Source organism: Dermacentor andersoni, chromosome 2 (assembly GCF_023375885.2).
Source record: "Dermacentor andersoni chromosome 2, qqDerAnde1_hic_scaffold, whole genome shotgun sequence".
In the NCBI taxonomy this organism is placed as follows: Eukaryota; Metazoa; Arthropoda; class Arachnida; order Ixodida; family Ixodidae; genus Dermacentor; species Dermacentor andersoni.
The window spans coordinates 183,194,080-183,219,679 of record NC_092815.1 but is presented as its reverse complement, the minus strand read 5'-3'; the positions used below and the strand labels follow the sequence as shown (position 1 = coordinate 183,219,679).

Genomic DNA, 25,600 nt, shown 5'->3' with positions numbered 1-25,600 from the left:
TTCGGTCTGAGCAGTCTCTACAAAGTAAGAGCCCCTCCTCCAGCAACGCTGAGAAGTGAGAGCAATGGCGATAGCCCGCCTCGCAAGTTGTGAAAGGCGCCGATCGTTCTGCCTTCACAGGAATCAGTGTAATTGTGGCTAACCACTTGCATTTTGACCTTTTCAACCACTTTTGAAAACAACAAGCTGGTACAATAAGTTTGCGTTGTTGTACAGACCTTTCTTATATTTGTACCGCGTTTTCCGCCCAAGTACACGTCTACGTCATGACGGGCTGGCCCCGTCATAGAAACTTGACCCCGTTACCCCCGATGACTTGGCCCCCCGTCAGCCAAGTCACCGAAAAGAAAGGCGAAGGCAGCGCCACTTTTCTACTCACTACAAACGAAAGCCTATCTGAACAGTGTAAGTTAGAAAAAACAACAGAAAAAGTTTACTGCATTTCAATACTAATTAAAAGGCCTCGAGCCGCGTACACTAATGGAACGTCACATGATTGGCCTCTTATGAATCTTCATGTCTTTGCCGCATGGAATTTTTCATGTCATTTTTCGTGACGTTTAGTGAAAAACTAAACATATAAATCCACGTTTAATGAGAAAAACATGGCTTGTTTTAGCCACTAGAATAGGCCTTCTTTCCATAAGCGCGGTTATCTCGTTTGGTGTTATGTGCGGTTGTCTGTCCCTTTAGGAATACGGAAATGCCACTTAGCTGGATTGAGCCGAGGTAATGTTCTTTGCAGTCGCTTGGAGATACTCGGACTTTTCTTTTGCATTCCGCTTAATTACATAGTCTGAATTATATTATCAAACTTCAGAAATATTATAATTGGATGAAAAGTGTCAATGAGAAAATTGTGGAGCGACATGAAAAACTCCCGATACAGCTTTGTGTTGCTCAATACGTGCTACATAAAAGTGTTTTTGCGAGTGTGAAAGAAGCCCGCCCATACACGCAAAATTGCCGCGCGACTGGCCGCTCGAGGCATTTTGCGTGTATTCGCGGGCTTCTTTCACGCTCGAAAAAACACATTTATGTAGCCCGTATTGAGCAACACAAAGCTGTATTGAGAGTATCTCATTTTGCTCTACAATTTTCTCATTGACTCCTTTCATCTAATTATATTATCTGAGAAGTTGATTAATTAAATGACTGATTATGCAATTCGGCGGAATGCAACAAATCATTTCAGTATCTCCAAGCGACGGCAAACAACATTGCCTGGCTTTTGTCTAGCTACGCGGAATTTGCAATATCTTTAAATCTAGGTGCATGATAGTTGGGACTCGTATATATATATCAGCGTGGGCGCATGCAAACGAATTGAAAAAAGAAACAGAAAAAAAAACAATAAACAAAACAAATGTGAACTGCAGACTTACCGGCCACCAGCAGTGAGAGGAAGAATCTCATTTTCTAGAACAGAAAGGAATAAAAGAAATGAGCGTTAGTCGGGGCGAGGTGAATAAAATAGTATACATTTACTGCGACGAAGGTATGGCGAGACCAGTATGGTGGATGCTCGTGGTACCCCATTCGCTCAGTTTACAAAGTACTTGGTTGTTCTCTTTTGTTTAAATTAAACAAACACCACTTTGTTGAAATGTATATCGTATGTAAGGCCCACACTTTTTTTTTTAATTTTTACCTGGTGCGGCTCTTACACGAGGCATGCTTATGGTTTCCAAATTTTCGCCCTCCAAAGTCGGGGTGCAGGCCCTACGATATGGCAGTAAATACGGTATGTCAATATAGGGGTGGATTGGCCAGTGGCGTAGCCAGAAAAGTTTTCAGGCACGGGACAGAGCCTGGGCAGGCCGCATACTAATATAAAATTTTCGGGGTGGTGTGAGGAAAGGCACTCCGAGGCTACATACAGTTCAGTATAAAATGTTTTTTTTTTTTCACGCATAGAAAATTCTGGAATGCCGTGATTCCTGCGCTAATCTTTCCATAGATAAATTGGTCAGAAGACCGAAGCGGAGTGCAAAGGCTACTATCGTTCCTCTGGTGGTCATACCACCTTAGGCACCTTGAAGCGACTTTCGTAATTGCAAATTTGTTTATGCACTTGATAAGTCTGGTTTAGCAACTAATTACTATGACTCTATTATTAGGATATTAGGATATTAGGAAGAAGACGAACAGTTTAATAAGCAAAAAATAATTAGCCCTTGGTGTAGCTGTTGACGTGTAACTTCCAGTTTCCCACCTGGGGTTTTCCACTTATTGCTGAAAAAAAATTCCTCAAGATATCTTTTCTTTTTGTTGATTGTGCTTATTCTTGATGTGTTTTGCACATTTGGATAAAAAATACATTTTTCTTGGTTTTATATGTCTCGTCATTAAGGGTTAAATCCCTTGAAACGTGTCACAGACGTTTCAGCGTCTCAAATTCTTACGCGTAGACGCAAGTGCGGTGATTGACAGCGCGTAGTTTGTAGACTCTATGTGTAGAAGGTGCCCATGTGTTGCATATTTGGGCAGTACCGACAAACCAAACGAAATTTTTTCGCTATAACATGGGAAACACGCTCTGAATCCCGTTAAACGCGCAAGAAACTATTTGATAAACCGAACTTTCATTCCACTTGCCTGCGAACCTTTAATAACATATCGTTTAGAAGGGTCTGCACTTCGTCGCTACGGTCACACTACGAGGAATCTGATATATCCGCTCTTTGATGTCTTTTCTATTGTAAAAGATTGCCCCTCGCTTGGATACAAACTGCTAAAATGCTGAAATACTTCACCTATCATTATCCTTTTCTTTTTAATTGGCATGCTATAATAGGGGAAATTGGCGCCTTTAGTTGGCAACGGCCACTCTTAGACGCTTGGAAAAAAGATGTTATCACACAGTTTGTCACACAATGGGTCACAGGTCATGAGAAGCCAACCGGAAGCCAATCCGGCCAATCCGGCCAGGAGCCAATAGCTTAACCTCCTTTCTTCTTGTCAATGTGTCACAGGTGTGCCATAAAATACAGACAGCCAGCTTGAGCACAACTTTATGTGCATGAATATATTAATCCAGAGAAGATTATATACAGATGCACATGCAAACACAAGTACTTCGAATTGTCCGAGAACGCACACAAGAGCAGAGCTTTGCGGACGAGTTCAAAAAACGTTCACAAAGGTTCCCAAATGGCCGAGCGACTGGTCGCTCGAGGGACATTGCGTGTATTCGCGGGATTCTTTCACGATCGGAAATACACTTTTATGCAGCACGTATTGAGCAGCAGAAAACTGTATCGGAAGTTTTTCATGTTGCTCTATAATTTTCTCATTGACACTTTTCATGTAATTGTAACATTCGAGAAGTTGGTTAATTAATTAAGACTAGTTATCTAATTAGGCAGGGCGCAAGAAAGGTAATCTGAGTATCTCCAAGCGCGGCAAACAACATTATCTTGGTTCTGTCCAGCTAAGTGGCATTTGAATATTTTTAAATCTTGGTGCATGATAGTTGGGACACATGACGACTTGACAACATATCAAGCTTAGACTTATATCACACATCTGTATTTTTGAGATAATTTATATAAACATACGATATTAGTATATTCTGAAAAAAAAAAGATACATTTAAAGCGACAAGCGCTTTTCTCTGAGGCCCCACTGTCATTGGCTATCATCATCATCATCAGCCTGGTTACGCTTACTGCAGGGCAAAGGCCTCTCCCATGCTTCTCCAACTACCCCGGTCATGTACTAATTGTGGCCATGTTGTCCCTGCAAACGTCTTAATGTCATCCGCCCACCTAACTTTCTGCCGCCCCCTACTACGCTTCCCTTCCCTTGGAATCCAGTCCGTAACCCCTAATGACCATCGGTTATCTTCCCTCTTCATTGCATGTCCGGCCCATGCCCATTTCTTTTTCTTGATTTCAACTAAGATGTCATTTACCCGCGTTTGTTCACTCACCCAATCTGCTCTTTTCTTATCCCTTAACGTTACACGCATAATTATTCTTTCCATAGCTCGTTGCGTCGTCCTCAATTTAAGTAAAAGCCTTTTCGTAAGGGTCCAGGTTTCTGCTCCGTACGTGAGTACTGGTAAGACACAGCTGTTATACACTTTTCTTTTGAGGGATAATGGCAACCTGCTGTTCATGATCTGAGAATGCCTGCCAAACGCACCCCAGCCCATTCTTATTCTTCTGATTATTTCCGTCTCATGATCCGGATCCGCCGTCACTACCTGCCCTAAATAGATGTATTCCCTTACCACTTCCAGTGCCTCGCTACCTATCGTAAATTGCTGTTCCGAGACTGTTAAACATTACTTTAGTTTTCTGCAGATTAATCTTTAGACCCATCCTTATGCTTTGCCTGTGTAGGTCAGTGAGCATGCATAGCAATTGGTCCCCTGAGTTACTAAGCAAGGCAATATCATCAGCGAATCGCAAGTTACTAAGGTATTCTCCATTAACTCCTATCCTCAATTCTTCCCAATCCAGGTCTCTGAATACGTCCTGTAAACACGCTGTGAATAGCATTGGAGAGATCGTATGTCCCTGTCTGACCCCTTTCTGTTGTGGGATTTTGTTGCTTTCTTTATGGAGGACTACGGTGGCTGTGGAGCCGCCATAGATATATTTCAGTATTTTTACATACGGCTCGTCTACACCCTGATTCAGTAATGCCTCCATGACTGCTGAGGTTTCGACTGAATCAAACGCTTTCTCGTAATCAATGAAAGCTATATATAAGGGTTGGTTATATTCCGCACATTTCTCTATCACCTGATTGATAGTGTGAATATGGTCTATTGCTGAGTAACCTTTACAGAATCATGCCTGGTCCTTTGGTTGACAGAAGTCTAAGGTGTTACTGATTCTATTTGCGATTACCTTAGTAAATACTTTGTACGCAACGGACAGTAAGCTGATCGGTCTATAATTTTTCAAGTCTTATTTGCCGTCCCCTTTCTTATAGATTAGGATTATGCTAGCTTTTTTCCAAGGTTCCGGTACGCTCGAAGTCATGAGGAATTGCGTATACAGGGTGGCCAGTTTTTCTAGAACAATCTGTGCACCATCCTTCAACAAATCCGCTGCTACCTGATCCTCCCCAGCTGCCTTTCCCCTTTGCATAGCTCCCAAGGCTTTCTTTACTTCTTCCGGCGTTACTTGTGGGATTTCAATAGGCCTAGTATTTCTTTTCAGGGTGAGTGGTCGTTGATCTAATAGCATTAAATACGCTCTCAATGTTCGCCTTGTAGTTCCGTATCTTGAGCACTCGAGAAGAATTTGGTGCACCTCTTCTTCTGGATGGCCACAATAGCACTGCGGACTTAAGGGGCACGTTGTATGCCTCACACAAAAGTACCGCTTATATGCTGCACCAAGCCGCAGGTGGTGCAGTATTGTTCCAAATTTTCTGTTAACGCTCAGATTTGACGGAACTCACAGTTTTACACATGATTCTACGAAGAATAACACGGAACTCTTAAATTGCTGATCAAACGAGGTATTTTTTCCTGAGACGTCAGGATACCTAATTCAGGAGGAGAATGACTTCGCTACAAGTGAAAGAGTACGATTTAATGTATCTTCGATATTGCGCATTTTATTCGCTGCTGCGTCCGCTGCAGCGTTTCCAGGAACATTGCAGCGTCCTGGTAACCACTGACACCCTATAACGTGATTCCTCGCTGCCTTTTGTGTGCTCTTTGCACTCAAGAAATTTGTTGAAAAGTCGCACTCAACTAATTTTTGTCGGTTCTTTCTAGTGATGCGAGGACGGCTTGGAAATCGCTAAACATAATCCATTTTTGCGCGTTCTTTACTGATGGTACGAAAGGCAACGCGGATGGATTAGATGTCACCTAGGATAATTTAAACAGTTGCTGCAACACTAAATGTGGAATGATGAATGCTGAAACAGAGGAATTATTATGACACGATCGATACGTCTGCATACACACGGGGATATATACTGAGGATATAAGATGTAAATCTGGTATAGGTGCCAGTCGTTGCGTGGCTACCGTGAGCATTTCTCTCTCTCTCAGCTATTATTCGCTCTACTGATTTATTTATTTCATTTATTTACTTAAAAACACTGCAGGCCTCTTCAGGCCTATACAGTTCTACTTTTGGTGTCGTGAGCATCCAAGGTGGGTAACGTATAACCACTTCGGATAATTCAAAGTTCGGAGAATGCTTTACGTTCCTGAATAGCCTTACGCATTCAGCTTTTGTCCCTTGCCCTAACGCCTACGGTTTTGTGGATTCGTCTCACAAAATGCGATAATCGTGTCGACAAATTTCAACCGTTCGCAAAACTAGAAAAGGCGGAAAACGAGTTTTAACGCAACTAGAGGACTCGACGTTGCCATGGCGGACGTCGAAGCACGCCCTACGCCCTCTTTGTCAGTAAACCTTGAAGCCGCTCCACAGTAACTTGTAGTAGTGAAGTGACTGATGCTTCAAATATGATTTTTTCAGCTCTGCCAGCTGCTAGCGTTCAGCGGTTTCAAAAACGAAGCACTCTGCCGCAGCGACGTTTTCTTCGTGTTACGTTCCCGGCAAGAACCTTAGCCGCGAGTTTTTTACTACTCGACTGGCAACAACGCTCCAGCGCGCCGATACGCGCACTTCTTATCGGTGTATGCCTTCGCGCGGCATAGCAGAGCGAACCGCCGTATCTACGCACCTCGCGAGCCGCTGTTTGTACGGACGAATTCTTGACGGCGAGATGTCCTAACTTCGCCCCCCCCCCCTTCCCCGCTTTCGTGTTCCTCTGTTACGTCTGGCATTATTCACCGTGCCACGTCTGACACAAGCGTCACACTTTGTGGCTACGCTGTTGTACAGTGAGCGGTGGTCGGCTCATTATCCCGCTACAAGCGTATGTAAGAGAATATGAATGAGTAGAGAGAGAGGGGGAGAGAGAAAGAAAGGGGTCATGCCACGTGAAACGCCCCAGACCCCAAAAGTGACCATCGCCGATTTTCTCGGAAAAAAGAAAATTGCCTAGTTGATGATTCTGTAAATAAGGTTTCACTGAAGTATTTTTCTCGAAGAAAATTTGTTTGTGACGTAAGCGCTCTTGGAAGTTTTCGACAAGAAGCAAAAGTTGGTTGGAGGTACATGTTCTTCAGTCAAGCGCGAAACTAGGTGAAATGACAAATGCTTTTTTAGAAATAGTCTACTGGCCTGATTCTTTCACGTGATGTCATAGGTAAACATATTTATGAATTTTCCGCGTTTAATTGGCTCCGTAAAAGAAAGCAAGAAAGAAATGTGCGTTTTCAGATTTTTTGCATAAACGTCGTTCACGTTTCACCCACAATATTTTTTCCGTATTCTTTGTCATCGCTATAGTTTATGCTAAAAATAATGTTCGACTACGAAATTAAGTGATTTTCCTGGAAATCACTTCCGAAGTTGCCAAGAAGTCACCTTTTGCATTAAGCATTCAGGACCTCCAGATAAAATACGTGAGATAACTTATTGTATGCACAAACCTTTCAGCTTGTGTTCTAAAAAATTAACTTCACTAAATTTTGTTTGAGGCGAGAAAAAAAAGGATGTTTGAAGCCAATCTCGCCAATCACAGCCAATGTCGCCGGTAGGCACTCCAAGAACTGTGTCTTCACTGCAGAACAAGTATGCGCCGCCGCCTATTTTTCTGGAACGCAAATGCACCGCGGCTATTTGCCAAGCGAACGCGTCCTGTGTCACTCGACACCAGTATAAATGCACCGTAAACTGCGCATGTTCGGCAGTTTCACCATTTCTAATACTGGGGGCTCAGGGCGGTCAGGTAGGCGAAGAGTGCATAGATGCGAGCGTTTTGCAGTGGCAGATAGTTAAAATTAAATTAAATTATGGGGTTTAACGTGCCAAAACCACTTTCTGATTATGAGGCACGCCGTAGTGGAGGGTTCTTTAACGTGCACCTAAATCTAAGTACACGGGTGTTTTCGCATTTCGCCCCCATCGAAATGCGGCCGCCGTGGCCGGGATTCGATCCCGCGACCTCGTGCTCAGCAGCCCAACACCATAGCCACTGAGCAACCACGGCTGGTGTGGCAGATAGTGGCTAACATACAACCTCATTCTCTGTTACGCGGAGGCAGAATAATCGCATAGTCATTTCTTCTCTGCTGGTTCACACCAGAACGGAAACAACCTTTGATCAGCCCCCCCCCCCTCCCTGGATTATTGGATCAAATTATTTGACGTGGAGTCTATCGAGAATAGGTGTTTTGTTTATCGAGAATATGCGTTTCTTAAGTGGCAGTCATTTTCAAGGGATATAAAATGTAACTTTCAAACCAGGCTCGACTAGTAGACTCCGCTTTTCAAACTTTTCTCTACGAAACAATATTTTCGGACGGAGAAGCTGAAGTGAGAGCTTTGTTTTTGAACTTCAAAACCCAAGAGGGAAGAAACTCTGACTTCAATGTTTGGTTTCGTAGACTTGACGATACTTGCTGAAATTTTAGCCTTTTCTGCGCACTTCTGTTTGTTTTAAAATACTTTTAACTTACTTATCTTTATTTAACAACTAGAAGCTGCGACAACCCACGACGTAAAGCGCCATGCTTCGGGAACTGTACCAGAATGTGGTACAACACCATTCGCCTTTAGTTGTTACGTCGCGCTCCGGAGCACTAAGTTTCGGCGTCAGTTAATGTAACGTCAGTAAAAATAAGCCACTTCACTATTTCTGACATATGAGTCAGTGCGCTCGCTGAGAACTTTGCTACGCTTGGTACAGTTTCAGAGCGAGTGCACGTACGTGGTGAAAAATATTTACCTGACATCTAGACTCCTCAATTACATTAACTTAGTGACGTTCCCCTTAAGTGCTATTATAGTTAATCGCGTCATCGGAAACTTAGTTGAAGTTTATGTCACTCGCATGTCGCATGAAAAAGGACCTGTATTTGATTCATACCTTCAAGAAATTGTCCAGACATAAGTTACCTCAGCCTCTACATCGAGGTCACTGGCTGGACTATTTTACATTCCTCTTCGACCCTAATCTTCGCCCTTAAAGATAATTTCCTCACATTTAAGATAGAGGCTAGTCTGTAAAGAAATACGTGCACACTATAAGAAAAGTTGGGAACGTAGTGGAGCGTGCAGTTTTTATATGCCAGTTCTGTGTGCATTACGCTCGGTCACAAGCCTCAACTGCACGGTTACCAGGAACATTTTTTTTTCATTTATGAAATCACATATATATACACGCGCCTCTTGCGAAGATAATGTCTTAAATGCAAAGTAAAATTTCCTTGTTTTCTTTACCCTCCCCTCCCCCTCTCTCTTTTTCTCACACATATACAAATTCGCGCAGTTAATAATGTTCGTGTGACAAGCTTTTCTGCAAGCCATACAAAAATGCGCAATCTTACCGACAATAAGAATTCTCAAAACAGTGCATTACAATCAGGAATGTTATTCTTTACGGTCACTAAGTTCTGCATTGCCAGAGCGATTACTGTTCAATGCAGTGGTCAAAAAGGATTGACTCCTGCCGCCATGCAAATTACTATCTCTGCTGGTTTTGTTTAATAGAACAAAGGTGCAATTTTCATAAGAGGAAGTATCACAGGACCATTGGCGACACTTGACAGCCCAAACTACAAGGTAACTTTAAAATTTTTTTCCCTCTGAAATATTTGTGACACATAGACTTCTGTCTCATGCGCAACGATCGTTCTGGTCTAACGAACGTTTCAAGTGAAGGGCATCGCAGCAGATTTCAAATGACGTTGAATAAGGATGACTGATAGTGTCAGGTTCAGGGACACTCTCAAGTGTTATAGTCTACAGTGCGATTGTCCTAAGAGCTATATGCGTCATTCTTAAAGTGGCATCAAAGGCAAGATTACGTCAAGCTAAATCGATTGGTTATTGCTCCAAGGTGTTCAGAGCATCAATTTTACTGTTACCGTAGCTTTTATGAGCGAGAAAATGATATAGATTGTGGCAGGATTGGCGTCGTCGCCGTCGAAATGCGGTACCAGCTCGTGATATGTACTACTTATAGTCGGGAAGGCAAGCGACAATACCACGAGAAAATTGTAATCCCATTGCATTTCAACACAAAAGAAAGCTGATTATTTGTGTATGAAATAGCTTTTCTACATAACTTACTGATGCTACCTGTCTTCATGCTAATACGTAAGTGATATTTACAAGAGAGGGTGCCGGCTTCGTACGTTTTCTTTAGTCAAAGTAGGCACTAGTTCCAGCCAGAGCATGGCCTCTGAGATCGCCAGCGCAGCTTATATGTTACATAGGTAAGGGGCCTTAAATTCACCGCGCCACCTGTTCGTCGCACGGTGTATTTGAATCGTGAATGAAACGTGCGGCCGTTCCATTGGCTGGTTTCTAAACAACTAAGCCACCTAATGGCATAAAACAAACGTTTCGAGGTCACTCGAAAGGTAACATAACATTCTAGATTAGTTCAGTGTTCGACTTAACGTTCGTCTAATAGAATAAAACAGAGCGAGGAAAATATCGCTGTTCACTCAACGTAAGCAGGGCACCCTCGTCCTCCGTAGGCCAGTTGTGTTTCACCGTTTTATTTACTCAGGTAAAGTAGGAGCCGCAGCAGCAGTTGTTGTAGCACCTGCTAAGAGATTTATTAGCAACGGGCGCGAACGGGTAGCCGTCACAAGCGTTCGGCGAAAGACAGCAACCACGAGCTCATGCCGGTAGCGATGGTGCTGTGGCGCAGGCAGGCTGCTCTTCTTCGTTACAATCGCCCTCCGCAGAAAAAGGCGCCATCCTGGCGGCTTAAGGCGAAGAGACTACTATTGGGTCGTAGTACGGCTTAATGCGAGAGACGTGGACAAGTTCGCGGCCGCGATGGCGTAGGTCCGTCGATGGCGTGAGGGGCTCTACGATAATAACATTTGAAATGCGTCGTCCTGAATACCCTTCATTATATGTTTGATCTTCTCCTCTGACATCGACGCATTCACCCGTTTGCGAAGGTCGACAATGTCCTCAATGTAGCTCGTGAAGTTTTCTCCGGCCTCTTGGGATTGTGTGCGCAAACGTTCTTCCGCACGAAGCTTTCTTACTGCTGGCCGACCGAAAACTTGGGTAAAGTTGGTCTTGAAGACCAACCACGAAGTGAAGTCGGCTTCATGGTTTAGAAACCATAGTTTCGCAACGGCCGTAAGATAGGATGCGACGTTTCTCAACTTGGTAACGTCGTCCCACTGGTTATGGGCACTCACTCGCTCATAAGACGAGATCCAATCTTCAACGTCTTTGTCATCTGTGCCGGAGAAGATAGGGGGATCTCGCTGACGCAAGGCACCGGTACAAACCAAGGTGGCCGGCGCCGTTGGAGGAGCTGGAGGAGTGCGTGCGTCGTCGGGCATGATGGGGGGTAGAGTGCAACTCCGAAGTTCCAGGGTGGTCGAAACCCCGCACCTCCACCACTTGCTAAGAGATTTATTAGCAACGGGCGCGAACGGGTAGCCGTCACAAGCGTTCGGCGAAAGACAGCAACCACGAGCTCATGCCGGTAGCGATGGTGCTGTGGCACAGGCAGGCTACTCTTCTTCGTTACACACCCTATATACAGGGTGTCCCACGTAACTTGAGCCAAAATTTTAAAAAAATGTACGAGGGCCATGTTGCTGGACAGAACCAAGGTAATGTTGTTTGCATATATATATATATATATATATATATATATATATATATATATATATATATATATATATATATATATATATATATATATATATTACTTTGCCTCATTACATAATGAGTTATTATTTAATTAACATTCAAAATATTACAATCAGATCAAAATTGTCAATCGGAAGATTGTAGGCCATCATGAAAAATTCTCGATCCATCTTTCTGTTGCTGTGTACGTGTTACATCAATGTTTTTTTCCAAGTCGGAGTTTTTTCCTTGAGACGATTGTAGACCTTCCTGGAAAATTCCCGATCCAGCTTTCTGTTGCTCAATACGTGCTACATACAATTTTTTTCCAAGCCTGAAGGAAATCCCGCAAAACGCATAAAAAGTGCCGCGCGACAAGTCACGCGGCTCTATTCGCGGGCTTCTTTCAGGCTTAAAAAAATGTTTTGGTCTGGTAAGCCCGAGGTCCCGGGACCAGATTCCGGCCACGGCGGCCGCATGTTGATGAGGGCGAAATGCGAAAACACCCGTGTACTTATATTTCGGTGCACGTTAAAGAACCCCAGGTGGCCCAAATTTTCCGGAGTACCCAACTACGGCGTGCCTCCGTATCAGATCGTGGTTTTGGCACGTAAAACCCCATAATTAAATTAATTAAAAATGTTTTATGTAGCACTTATTGAGCAACAGAAAGCTGGATCGGGAATTTTTCAGAAGGGTCTACAATTTTCTTGACACTTTTGCTGTATATATAGTATTTAATAAAGTTGATTAATTATAATTAATTGATTGGGATTGGGAAGAATTGGGGATAAAAGTTAATGGAGAATACCTTAGTAACTTGCGATTCGCTGATTATATTGCCTTGCTTAGTAACTCAGGGGACCAACTGCAATGCATGCTCACTGACCTGGAGAGGCAAAGCAGAAGGGTGGGTCTAAAAATTAATCTGCAGAAAACTGAAGTAATATTTAACACTGTCGGAAGAGAACAGCAATTTACAATAGGTAGTGAGGCACTGGAAGTGGTAAGGGAATACATCTACTTAGGGCAGGTAGTGACGGCGGATCCGGATCATGAGACGGAAATAATCAGAAGAATAAGAATGGGCTGGGGTATTCTGAGATCATGAACTGCAGGTTGCCATTATCCCTCAAGAGAAAAGTGTATAATAGCTGTGTCTTACCAGTACTCACCTACGGGGCAGAAACCTGGAGGCTTACGAAAAGGGTTCTACTCAAATTGAGGACGACGGAACGAGCTATGGAAATAAGAATGATGGGTGTAACGTCAAGGGATAAGAAAAGAGCAGATTGGGTGAGGGAACAAACGCGACTTAATGACATCTTAGTTGAAATCAAGAAAAAGAAATGGGCATGGGCAGGACATGTAATGAGGTGGGAAGATAACCGATGGTCATTAAGGGTTACGGACTGGATTCCAAGGGAAGGAAAACGTAGCAGGGGGCGGCAGAAAGTTAGGTGGACGGATGAGATTAAGAAGTTTGCAGGGACGACATGGCCACAATTACTACATGACCGGGGTTGTTGGAGAAGTATGGGAGAGGCCTTTGCCCTGCAGTGGGCGTAACCAGGCTGATGATGATGATGATGAATTGATTAGGTGAAATAAAGGAATAGTTTGTCTTGTTCCAAACACGGCAAACAACACTACCTTGGTTCTGTCCAGCTACGTGGCATTCATATATATATATATATATATATATATATATATATATATATATTTAAATTTTGGCACAAGTTACGTGGTGCCCCTGCATATACCCGGTGTTGAAAGCGTTGTATCTGCATTGCCTCAAAGCATACAGCCGTGTGTTTCTCCCCCCTTATTTAAGCATTCCTTTATTTGCACCTTGGTAATAACAGTATCCGGTGAGGCTTACAAGGCCGTCTTTATTACTATATCTTTTCTCGAGGCTGTCCAAGTCTAGTAGCGTGATATTCTTTTTATCCCCGGCATGAAAAAGTGCGCCGTTTACTGGGAACACAAGCTTGCGCCAGAAGACATACCCTCTTGTTTTGTCCCACTGAGCTACAAAACCAACCATTCGCTATACCAAAACCAGCTATACGCGGGCAAGGGACATGGCGATAATGCATGTGGGATGCTTCACATCGTCCTGACTGCCGCCCCGAACTATTGAGTGCGAATTAGGGGTATTGGCTATAGGGGAACCGTTATATTGCTTATTTCCTGTGCCGTTGGCGCGGTATTCTTTCTTTGAAGTTTATCGTTTTTCAACGTCATCAAGATAATGCACGGCGTTCATTTCGAAGTTGCACCTTGAGAGTTCAACAGTGTCCTTGCACAGTTCAACAAACAGCCTTTTGTTAATGTGGCCTTGTTTGCCGTCGATAAGAGCGACCTCCAAATGGCCTGACAAATAATAGGCGTTCTTCAGGCAAAAAGCTTTGCACATGGCCTGGTACTGGCCTTACGCGTGGAACTGAAATTGAAGTATAAGCTTCCCAGCAACAAAGATTGTTGATTGATCGGAGGGCTGATTGAATGATCGTCTTTTGTGTAGGCGAGTATCCTGTAGTGCCACCTCCTTTAACAAAGGAGCGAACTGTGCAAATCTCGAAGCTAACAAGTACGCGAAAAGATGTCAAACAAGCGACAAATGCTGCCTATATATATAGTCTTCTCTGTTTCGTGTTGTTCTTCTTGCGTCCTTGTTTGCTTCGCGCAGTTAACCTCATTGTAGTGATAAATCAATAGCCCAAAACGAATTCTTTCCTTTAAACCAGTTATGCAAGAATGAAATTATACTATGTTGGAGCAAAATGCGAATTCATCTATTAACCTGCCGCCTGTTCTGTCAATTTTCAGAAGAGCTCCACTTTCAAAGAGCTACAGTTAGCATTAAACCTAAAAAAAATCTGTGATAGAAGAGTCGCCAACAAGAACTGTTTGTGGATTTATGGACCGGAACCCGTGAAACAGCGTGTGTCACCACTTGTCGTGTCCATGAGAAGAACCATATATGCAGAACTCGTTTTATACTGGTGGGCTCTATAGTAATAGACAATACTCTTTGTCGTGATAAAATCGCAATGGTATCAGTATAGTATAATGTACCGCTCCCGAGCTTCATCCTTGGGTATAACGCGTTTATGGTGCGTAGCTTTCGCACGTCAGCGTTACCAATACTCCTAAACGAACATGCAGACACTAAACATTTTTTTTTGCATCTGATGCCACAATTGTCAGCGAACTGCAGTTAAAATCCAAAGCTACCCAGTAACAACGCTATGTTATAGGAGAATCAGCTTCTGGAGAGACATCTCTTGTTTCTTATTAGTAACGCATAGTCTAATGTAGCACCATTTATGAATTTTTAAAGCCAAACGGCGAATGGTAGCAATTCTGGTCGAAGACGAGGTATGATTAAAATAAAACAGGTTCGAGCCGAAAGACGAAAAAAAAAAACAAGAACAAATGGAGAACAGCCAAGTGTTCAAACGCCGTCAATGAAACTTCGAACAAGAAACACGTACGGCCACGCAAAAGTCAACACGAGTCGTATTTTTTCTTCTTTTGTTGAGTACACGTTTCGGTTGGAAACATAAAACCAGCCCGAGAACGTAAATCTTTAGTTCCTGGTAACCCAGTTAACTGGACGTTGCCAAACGGACAATGCCCCAGCTAACACCAACGCCCATGCGGTTCATCGCGGGAAGCCCACACCCATTCCAAAACGACCGGCATGGAGGCGTGTATACGCGCACCCTGCAGCAAACGCTCGTCTAGTTTTCTGACAGAAATATCCCTGAAGATGACGAACTTAAATCGTCTTAACAGAGAGCGTACCGGAAAACTTCCAAGGGGACCAGGTGCATACTGCGAAGAGACAGCTCGCGCGACGCTGTAGGGAAAACGACGACCGTTACAGGGACGTTTGAAAAGGCGGCGGCTTCGCGCAATGGCGCTGCCTGTTCCAGCGATATGGCCCGGCGTCTTTCTCACCTATGGGTTCCTGCGCGGTGGCTTCAGTCTTCCCGGAGAGTCGCAGCCCGGCGTAACTTCCCGGCTCGTTTGGATGCCGTCCGTTGGAACGCCACGGACGTCGGTCGCAAGTCCTCGCGCTTCGTCGAGTTCGCCGCTCGTGCGGCCTCCTCGTACAGTGAACGCGGACAGAAAATAGGCGCGGCAAGCAATCCGGCGCCGGGCACGCTTCACGGGAGGGGGCTCAACACTGCAAATGGCGGCGGGCGTAGTCCTCGAACTTTAGACGGTCGCTCGGCGCTCGCCGTTGCCTCGTCGACGCTATCGGAAGAGCGATAACGCCTCAGGTTGCCTCGCCTCCTTTGTGAGCGTGTGCGTACGTGTGTGTGTGTGTGTGTGTGTGTGTGTCAAGAGTCCCGTATGAACATACGCCAAGTCGCAGCTTCGGAGCTCGTTTCTTTATAAGGCGGTGTGAAGGAACGCCCTGATCCTCCTGTCGGCGGTGACTCGCGAAGGGGTCTTAATCTTTCGTCGGCGTCGGTCTCTGCACAATGAACCTGTCCGATACGATATCCGGGTCTCCGGCCGAAGCAGATCACACGAGGGTGAGACATCGGAGTAGGCGACACGAAGTGCGATGATGTACAGCCCGGCTGTAAAAAAAAAGAAAGAAAGAAAGAGTTGGATTTGGTAGCGTCGTCTACGCTGAGTCAGATATTTACAGGCCGTAACCCGTAACACATAACGCGGACGTGCGCGCACACTCACACACCCCGTGTTGTTCGTTTTCGCAGGTCCAGGATCCGCGCGCGCCGTGATACAACGTGTCCTTCAAACGAAACTCAGCGCAAAGAAGGAAATGGTAGGGAAACCTTGTAACCGGAACCTTGTGCGTGAAATACTGCTTGTCCCGGACGCGCGGTTCTGCATTACTTCATGGCAGCATATATTCGTAGCATTTGAATGCTTAAGCCCCGAGACGCAGGAAGTTCACCGGTTCCATTAGTCAAGGACGGACCGTTCAAACTGCAAAATATACTCTGCATGTTTCAGCCGCCAGGCATCTCTTATTGCAGTCGCTACTGATTTATCTCATCGCAGACTTCGGGAATACCGTTTTATTTTATTTCGATAGCAATTATATTGTACTGAACGCAAACAACAAGAATTTCAGCTTACTGAAATACGTTTATGCACTTTAGGCTGCACTAATGTTGCTACAATTCAGCCGTACATTGGCACGCAGTTTGTTGACACCATTACGAAACCATCGGTATGAGGAAATACCTTAGAGTGGGGGCTGGAGGCGAGCGTGAAGTTTTACGCGACGCTGTGCGACCTGTCATCACTAAGCTGACAGTAAGAAACGTGGATGTTGTCGTCGATTCTTTAGCGGCCTCATTCAAGACCTCGAAAATTTCCACAAGACAACGGTAGTCTGCGAGGCAATTCACACTATAGTATTACGGTACTTGCGCCAAGGCCAGACTTCTGCACGTTTCAAAACAGAGAAACCGATTAGAATTACAATTACTTCTTTCAAAAAATGTAATTGGTTACAGTTACCAATTACTGACCCACGAAAGCAATTGAGCAATTACTAAAGAAATTAACCGATTAGCTTAACATTATTTTCTAGTGTTATTAAAGTTGCACAAACACAGCTAATAAAACGAGCTCCCTTGGCTCTTTCAATGCGTGCTCTGCATTCGATGTGCGCTTTGGAGAGGAGCGCTGTGTAGTAACGTACGAACGCTTTGCTCACAACATTGCGCTTACTGAGTACCGCGATGCTCAGCGCGGGCTACGGGAAGGCACTGCCGATCTCCGGCGTCAACATCCGAAATGACCATCGCTATCAAGCCATGGACGCGCCGTTTCAATTTGTCGGCCTAGATCTGGTGGACCTCCTCCCGGCGCCTTCACTCGTTAGCCACTTAGACGGCTAATTCTTACGGGCATTAGCAAACGCCCTCACGTTCCCTGAAATGTTTGCCGAATTAGTAATGGAATTTAAATTAAACCTGCATGTTATTCAGCCCTTAAAATACTGTTCGTGCATTACAATAACAAAAATAGGTGTATGTGAGTCACGTAATATTAAAAGGCTAGAAACATACGCGTTTAACGGCCAAAAGCTTCTGTCTTTATCAGAGAAGTCATAGACTGCAGTAAGGGAACGAGAATTGTGGGGGGGGGGGGGGGAGCAGCAGCCCTTAGAAACTATGAAGGCCGCCTATAAGCGCTTGCAGGGGAGAGAGAGAGAGTGAGAGAGAAACCTATTGTAAGATAAAAGCTCAGAGGTCAGACTTCCAAGTGAAATGTGCAAATCTGCAAGCCTGCAAATATCAGGCGATCGAGGTGTAGCTCCACTATGCTGATTGTGGGTAAGAGGTAAACCACGTACATGTTTTCATCCCTTTGACTCGTTGTTCTCGGCAAACTTAAGTGCTCAAAGCTGCGTCGCCTTCTCAGAACTTGTTTCGACGAAATTGTAACTGGTTACATGTAGTTGGTTACTAAAGAACGTAGTGGAATTACGCTGAGCGTTACCGAGTGAACAAAACAATCGTTAAATTAAAAATTACTAGAAGAAAGTAATGGATTACAAGTAATTACTTGCATCTAATTCGTTACGTACAAGTCTGATCACGCTGCATTAGGCTAAAAGTCATGCTACAAAGTCTTACAGCAACGATACTCACATGCAAGCGCACTGTCACAACGTATGGGATACTCCCTCCATCCCCCTTCTCGCCTCAAATATATAATCTCTGATCCACACTCGACAAAATTCATTGAGAGAGGGCGCACTTATACGTGCTCTTATTCGACTGTTATTCGTCTCTCTACCACGTCACCTTACTATAGGTCGAAGGAAGCTGTGCTTTCCGAGGAACGGGGTCCATCTGTTTGCTGTACTTGGGAGTGACCGCGCGCTTCAATGGACGCAACGTGTTTTGTCTCGTTTTAGTGAGGGAAGCAGATGCTCACCACTTAATATGAACTTTAACAGCCTTGCAACCGGAATGCTCCTGCCTTCTGCAAACTGGCCTCGGCTACCGTGTCACTGCCAGCTATGATCTCAGATCGCACGATAACAGATACTCCAAAACACTCCTTGAATTCATACGCGACAAAACCATTGCAGCATACATGTAGTAAGACAGTGCCATATGGCAAGGCTTTATTGAAAAAAAAAAATCTGACAGAACCCATCCCACGATGAATGTCCACGTTAATGTGACTAACGTAGAAGCAATTTAGCAACGCCGAAACGCTATACAGCCGGGCTCCTCTCTCGCGCTTCTTACAGCTTACGCTGCTCCATCTAGCGACACCACCGTTAAGTACGCTCGTGGAGCTGGGTTGTTTCTGCCGGGCATAGGCGAGAGAGATAGAAAACATTTATTAGGACCATCCAGGTCATTGCTCTTGAGGTCAAGTGGGTGGCGTCCTCATTTTAGGACTCCACTGGTCATGGCTGCTCGACGTACTTGCTGGACGAGAGCTTCTTGTCCCGCCAGGGTATCGCCGGTCACCTGCACCTCAGGTATGACGTGCTAGGCGTCTTTAAGTGTTGAAGTTTGCCCCCGCACCTGCACGAGATGTGAAAGAGTGTATGGCGTTTGTCGCCGCACCAGGGGCAGATGCTGCGATATGAATGTGGAAACATTTTGCTGTATCTGTGTAGGTTTGGGAATGTGTTGGTCTGAATAATTCTGAGAGCTACTGCCTCTTCAGTGTTTAGCTTTCTGTGAGGGGGAGGATAAATCCTGCGGTTGAGTCGCTGGACCTCGAGTCGGTCGCAGTAATTGGATGGCAGAGGCACGTAGGTAAAGGGTGGGTATTGATGAGATGATTGGTTTTGCCCCGCTCGGTTGATTAGCGCTCGAGCTAAGGTGTTCGCCCTTTCGTTCCCCTCCAGACCCGCGTGGCCCGGCGTCCACGTGATTTGATGGGATTCTTGCAGCCTCGGGCCTAAAATCTGAGAGGCCAGCAGCGGTGTTCGTCCGTTGGTAAAGTTAGGGCAGGCCTGTTGCGAGTCGGTAACGACATGAACTTCCCTGCCTACCCTGTCTTCTTGCTTTATTACCAGCGCCGCGGCTATGGTATCCACCGCAGCTGGGGTCTCTGCCCTGACGGAGGCCGCGACGGTCAAGGAGTTGTCTCTCCCGTTACGTACGGGTCACCCTTGAATTGTCGGCGCTGTCTGTCGACGCGAGCCTTGCGCCGTCCTTCATGGAGTTCATGACTCATGTGCTTCGGTATGGGGTTCGCCTTGATCTTGCCTCTGACCTCAGGCGGGAGTGATCGTTGCCCATCGAGGGCACGGAGCTTCGTTGCCGTTCCGGTCCGGTGGAGGATGGCTCTGCCCGCCGCCGTGTTCTGTAGTCAGGCTTTTTGCAAAGCCATAACCGCGTCCGATAGCTCAGCGAAGGTGTTGTGAATCTCGAGGGCCGCTAACTTCTCGTTTGAGGTGGTGACAGGGAGACCCAGGGCCATTTTGTACGCGCCTCTGATGATGGCATCGACTTGTTCTTTGGTCGCGTTTGTTTAGCGAGTGGTGGTGATACGGCATGCAAAACGTTACTCTGCTGGTCACCAGAGCCTGGACGAGGCGAAGCGTGTCCTCTTCTCGCATGCCCTTGCGGCTTCTTGTAATTCGTTTGATAATCCGCGAGATCTGGTTGGTGGCAGACCTTAGGGTTTGGATGGTGTGGGAGGCTTTCAGGTTCCTCTGGATCCAGAAACCCAGAATCCTAGTCTTATTGCTTTCCATGATCTTCTGGCCCTCTAGATAGAGGTCGATAGGACCGGGGGACTTGTAGATTCCTCCTCCGTGCACACGAATCACCTCGGACTTCTCGGTCACGCGACGCATCCCGCTCGATGCCGCAAATCTCTCCACAGCTGTCGCGGCCTCCTGAAGGGTCGCCTCTTTTCGCGCTAGGGAGCCCTTTGTAGCCCAGAGCATGATGTCGTTTGCGTACAGGACGTAACCTAGGTCCGGGATCTTCCGCAGCTCTTTGGTCAGCGCTAGCATCGTGACGTTGAAGAGAATCGGGGAGACTTTCGCCCCTTTGTTCGGCACGTCGATCGCATCCGATCGAGTGTGGCCTATTCCGATGGTTGCCGTCCGGCCCGTCAGGAACGATTTGACGTAATTAAAGATGCGCTCTCCGCAGCTGATGTCGTTCAGTCCCTTGAGAATGGCCTCGTGAGAGATGTTATCGAAGGCCCCTTTCAGGTCGAGTGCGAGCAGGAGGTGTTCTCCTCCCTTCGGGATGCCCTTGAGAACTTCTTCCCTTAGGATTAGGAAAACATCTTACGCAGAAAGTCCCGGCCTGAAGCCAAGCATGGTGTGCGGGAAGAGGTCACCGTCCTCTATGTAATGTTGGAGACGGGTTTCGGTGACCCTCTCGTACAGCTTGCCGAGGCACGAAGTCAGCGAGATGGGACGCAGGGCGTCGATCGCGGGCTTCTTGCCGGGTTTGGGAATGGTCACGATTTGCGCGTGTTTCCACTCGTTTGGTACGTGGCCCTTGCTCCAGAGTTCCTCGTTTAGGTATTCGGTCAAGTCTGGATGGGCATCGGGCTCAGGTTTCTAATCATGGCTTTAGTGATTTTGTCAACCCAGGGAGCAGTGTTGCGCTGTGAGGCTCGTGCCGCGGCATACACCTCTTCCTCCGTGATCGGAGCGTCGAGTTCTGGTCTTTGTTCTCCTTCGTATTTTAGGAGGCAGGGTCGTATGGGGTCGCTACCGAGGCATCTGGTTTTTAGGGTGTCAATCAGATCCTGGTCGTTTCCGGGGAGCTTGTGAGCGATTTATAGAAGCGTTCGACTGGTTGTCGATTTCGCCTTGTCGGGCTGGATCAGGCAACGTAGGATGGCCTACGTCTGCGCCGTACTCAGGGTACCTTTGAGCGAGGTGCAAGACTGTACCCAATTTTGCTGCGTAAGCTCGTTCGCGTAATTTCTGGCTTCGTCTGTTATATGCTCGATTCGTAGACGTAGTTTCCGGTTTAACCGCTGTCGCTTCCACCGTTTTAGGAGGCGCTCACGGTCTTCCGACAGGTGTAACAGAAATTCAGGGATCGCTTTTCGCATTGTAGAGCGGGACATACCAAGTGGTATGTCCACGATGGTATACTTAGTTACCCAAGTTAGCGTCAAAGACACTCATTGAAGAGGGGCAGACACCTAATGGCACATGCCCAGTGACCCAAGTTGGCATCAAAGATGTTTATTGAAGACCATCACAGACCGAGGTGCCAGGAGCTCCGTCGAACGCCAGTGCGAGCGCATACAGTGCGAGCGCATACGGCTCGAGCCTGCGCGTCTCTACCTCTACGACAATGGCGATACCTTGGCTACAGTGCAGCCATGGCTACAATATCAATGAAATATTGGTTAGATAGCTTGAATAAGTGTTTTTATTTTGCGGGGGTACAACGACATTCAGGGTTCATTGTATTGTTACTGGGAAGTCTTAGTGACTTGAGGAAGCACCGATTGTCACGATCATTTCCTATACAGAGTGAATGTCGAGAAGCTTAGCTTTTTGTTTAGGAAAAGAATATCACTTAGAAGAAATAATCTTTGCGTTCGCAGCCGCACACATCTTTGGCATAATTTGTTGATGTTATGGGCAATCACTTCGCATTCTGCCTCTTGAAAACAGAAGATGACTGACGACAGCCGTGTGCCGGGCAGGCATGCCATCATCATTCGGAACTCCAATCCCGCTCTCCCCATTTAGAAAGGCTAAGTGACAAAAAGTTATTTTGTTAATGGCTTCTACAACTAACTTGGAAGCAGCCGAGTCCGTCCGCACGGAACAGGGACAGGTGCCGAATGGAGGGAAGAAATCTTGTCTGGTCTGAATTTTGGCAGCTACGCTTGGCAGACAATGGAGGTTGCAGGAGCGCAGTGATGTAACAGCACGTTTCACTTGTACTTCCTGTGGTCGGCGTAGCTTGACGATGCCTCTGTGCAGCTACGGCTTCCCTGACTGCCAACCACTTCAACTGCACATTGCCGTGGAAACCAGCCCTTTAGTCTGTGTGAAGGTTTCGTAGGAAACTTTGCCCTTTCCGACTTTCCGTAAAGCCAGTGCGTTTGCCACCGACTAACAAGAACACGGTCACCAGGTCTGACTACAAGGCGGGGCTCATCAGTGAGTGGTGTGGTCATGCAGACAGAGCAGCCATGTGATATTGGGAAATAGGAGCCATGGTATGGGCGCACCACACTGTACAGGCGTGTTCGTAGCCACTTGTCGCGCTTTTGAAGAATCTGCTCTACAGTGAGCGCGTACTGGTTGCACCCGGTCGCCACGGGCCAGGTAATGCCGTCGCCAAGTGGGTACACAAAGACCTGCTTCAGGTTCTCAGCCACGCCGAGGTTGTATGGATAGACAAAGTGGTCTTCACCCTCACGCTCTCGCCTCCGGGCCTTGGCCACGATCCAATTCTCGATAGTCGTCTCGTTGCGAACAATACTTTTGAGCTGTATAAAAAAGAGACTTCCCACTGAAAATATGGCGAAAATGGCCAAGAACAGGCTCAGCACCGTGGCCAGAAAAGGGAAGAAACGCAGGTAGACAAGATTGTCCTCTTGACCTTGATTTATGTAATATTTCCTGTGGTAGGCTTTAGTCAGGCCCTTGGTCAACAGCACCGAGGCATGAACGCTACCGCAGAGAGCAAAGAACAAAAAAAGTGTGAAGTTGGCATGGTTCCGGTGCCCGCAACAAGTGTTGATCCACGGACAGTGATGGTCCATCTTGAAGACGCACCTCTCGCACTTGCGGCAGTGATGCGACCTTGGTGCCTTAAGTCCGTCACAATTTTCACAGTATTGCAGGAACTGCTCGTCACTTGGCTGGTCCGGCCTCCACTTCAGAGGCACGAAGCCCGGTCCAATAGCGATGGCCACGAAGAAATTGTACAGCATGGCTACAACCCAACCCATGAGCACCGCGTGGTTGACGGCGCCTAGCAATGAACCATACGGCGAGAGCCACATTGATGTCACGTACATGCTGGTCCGAAAAATTAATGTGATTATGCAAAGCGCCATCAGTGGGCCACAGTGTAGCAGGCGGTAGCAGAACTGAGCCAGAATGTCCAGCAATCCGGGTTGTGGCTCCATGCCGGCGACTTGTGATAGATGCAGAGCAAATGCAGCATCCAAAGCCTGGCCGTGGAGAAACACAGATACTGAAGGACCACAAGGCTACACGCTGCCGGAACTCAGGTCGGGTCCCTTGGGTCCATCACCTCTTACTGACTTCGGTGTGCATGTAGGTTTGTTGGGCACCCAGCATAGCCAAATTTTGTATAGCGTTTAGCCATGTAAACTTTACCAAGAACAAGAAACGTTGTTGTCGCCTTGGAACATGAGGCTCATACCCACTATGCAGGATTAGCCAAGAAATAGGTGTGGTATTCCAAGTTGTCTTCAAAAATACATTTTCAGGTCTGCTATAAGGTAAGTGCTGTTGAAAGGTACATGTTAAAATGAAAACGATAACAGCAGGATAATCAATAATCATTATTGAAAAGTACACAAGAATTACGGCCTGTCTCTATGTCTGTTCTCTTGCGTCAACCTAGGGACCCAAGTTGCACGGCCACTGGATTCAAAAAAAGAAAAGTGCGGCTTGCCACATGCACCGCAAACTCTGTGATCCACCCCGGCGCCACCAGTCGGGGACTGTTCTCTGGGATCGTTGTAGAAAATGCGTGAGGAACGCGCTTTGAACGCCGTCGGCCGTGGGAAACGACGCGTCCCGTCCCCGAGAGCTAGCGATGTTCAGCCCAGCCAAGCGGCCGAGAATTCAAATACGGCTGACACATTCGCTCCCATTGCAGCTCCCATTGGGCCACACCTTTCTGTTTTATCCAGCGGCCGTGCAAGTTGCTTACTAGCTTGAACCACTAGGCATGTGCTAGTGGTCTTAATGCTGTCATGGCCGTTTCATCGTTATCATTACAGCTTCGTCACCCAACTCTCGTCACAACGTCATCGTCACGTCATCGTCTTCCCATTGCCGTCCTGCCATAGATGTCACGCTGTCGTCGTACCATTTTAGTCATTTCAAAAACGGGATACCATTGTAATCAGATAGTTTTCTTCGTTCTATGGACGTCATTCCTTCTTCGTCATTTATCGTAATCGTGCTGTCATCATTCCATTGTGATTATGCCTTCGTCGTCATTTCGTCGTCGTCATATAGCCGCCGTCGTGCTATCATGCTTATGGCCGACCGTGACGAGCGAGTGTCACACTAAAGTGGGATGATCAGGGACAGTGTATGTCGCATATAACCGAAGCAATGGGAATCTCAGAATGGTCACTACATATTATAAATAAAACTGCCTCCAGCAATAATATGTGTCGCTACATTGTTTGAATGCATTATCGATGGCAGTCATCGGGGGGTGACTTCTGCCAGAATTATTTCGTGCCTTGCGACTCTAAGTGCTGAATGTGAATAATAAAAGACTACGCGAACGTTAATATGGGGGCAACTTGTGTAGCTTGTGTAACAAAACACTTGTTTTGTGATTAATATTGTATCTGTAGGATTACAACCCTTGAGAGGACACTCATCGCGTATTGGCATCAGGAATAGCCGAGTCGTGGCCGTGGTCGACCTATGCCTTTGATGACACTCTCTAACTCTGTAATTGTTCTGCCAGCAATATGGTGCTGACATTACCAGCGCAGGCTGGTGACCAATGCTGCCAACCTCTGAAGCCCCTTTTCCCCCAACTCGGGTGAAATAATTTCTTAGATTTACCAGATTTTTGTAAAATACAGTTGAGCAGTCCGTGCATATGATTTCTGTGAAGATAAATTTTTTTCCTATACAAATAGACTGCAAAGTTATAGTTTAAATTTATTTCTGAGCTTGTTTTAAATGATATTTAAATAAAATATTTAAATGATGAAGTCACCGCACTCAACATGAAATG

The 25,600-nt window shown here is 46.1% G+C and overlaps 1 protein-coding gene and 1 pseudogene across 1 annotated transcript in view; both read right to left on the bottom strand.

Moving 5' to 3' along the window:
- The window catches only part of LOC126540349 (uncharacterized), a 79,005-nt gene extending 63,118 nt beyond the window's left edge, over nt 1–15,887 (bottom strand). The window contains exons 1-2 of the mRNA XM_050187147.3: nt 15,636–15,887; nt 1,386–1,419 (exon numbers count right to left, since the gene is read on the bottom strand). Coding sequence (XP_050043104.1) covers nt 1,386–1,416 — 31 coding nt within the window. The 5' untranslated portion in view covers nt 1,417–1,419; nt 15,636–15,887. The remainder of the gene's footprint in view (nt 1–1,385; nt 1,420–15,635) is intronic.
- A 5,980-nt stretch (nt 15,888–21,867) lies between these two features.
- On the bottom strand, nt 21,868–24,669 carry LOC126540350 (palmitoyltransferase ZDHHC6 pseudogene; annotated as a pseudogene).
- Nucleotides 24,670–25,600: the final 931 nt, after the last annotated feature.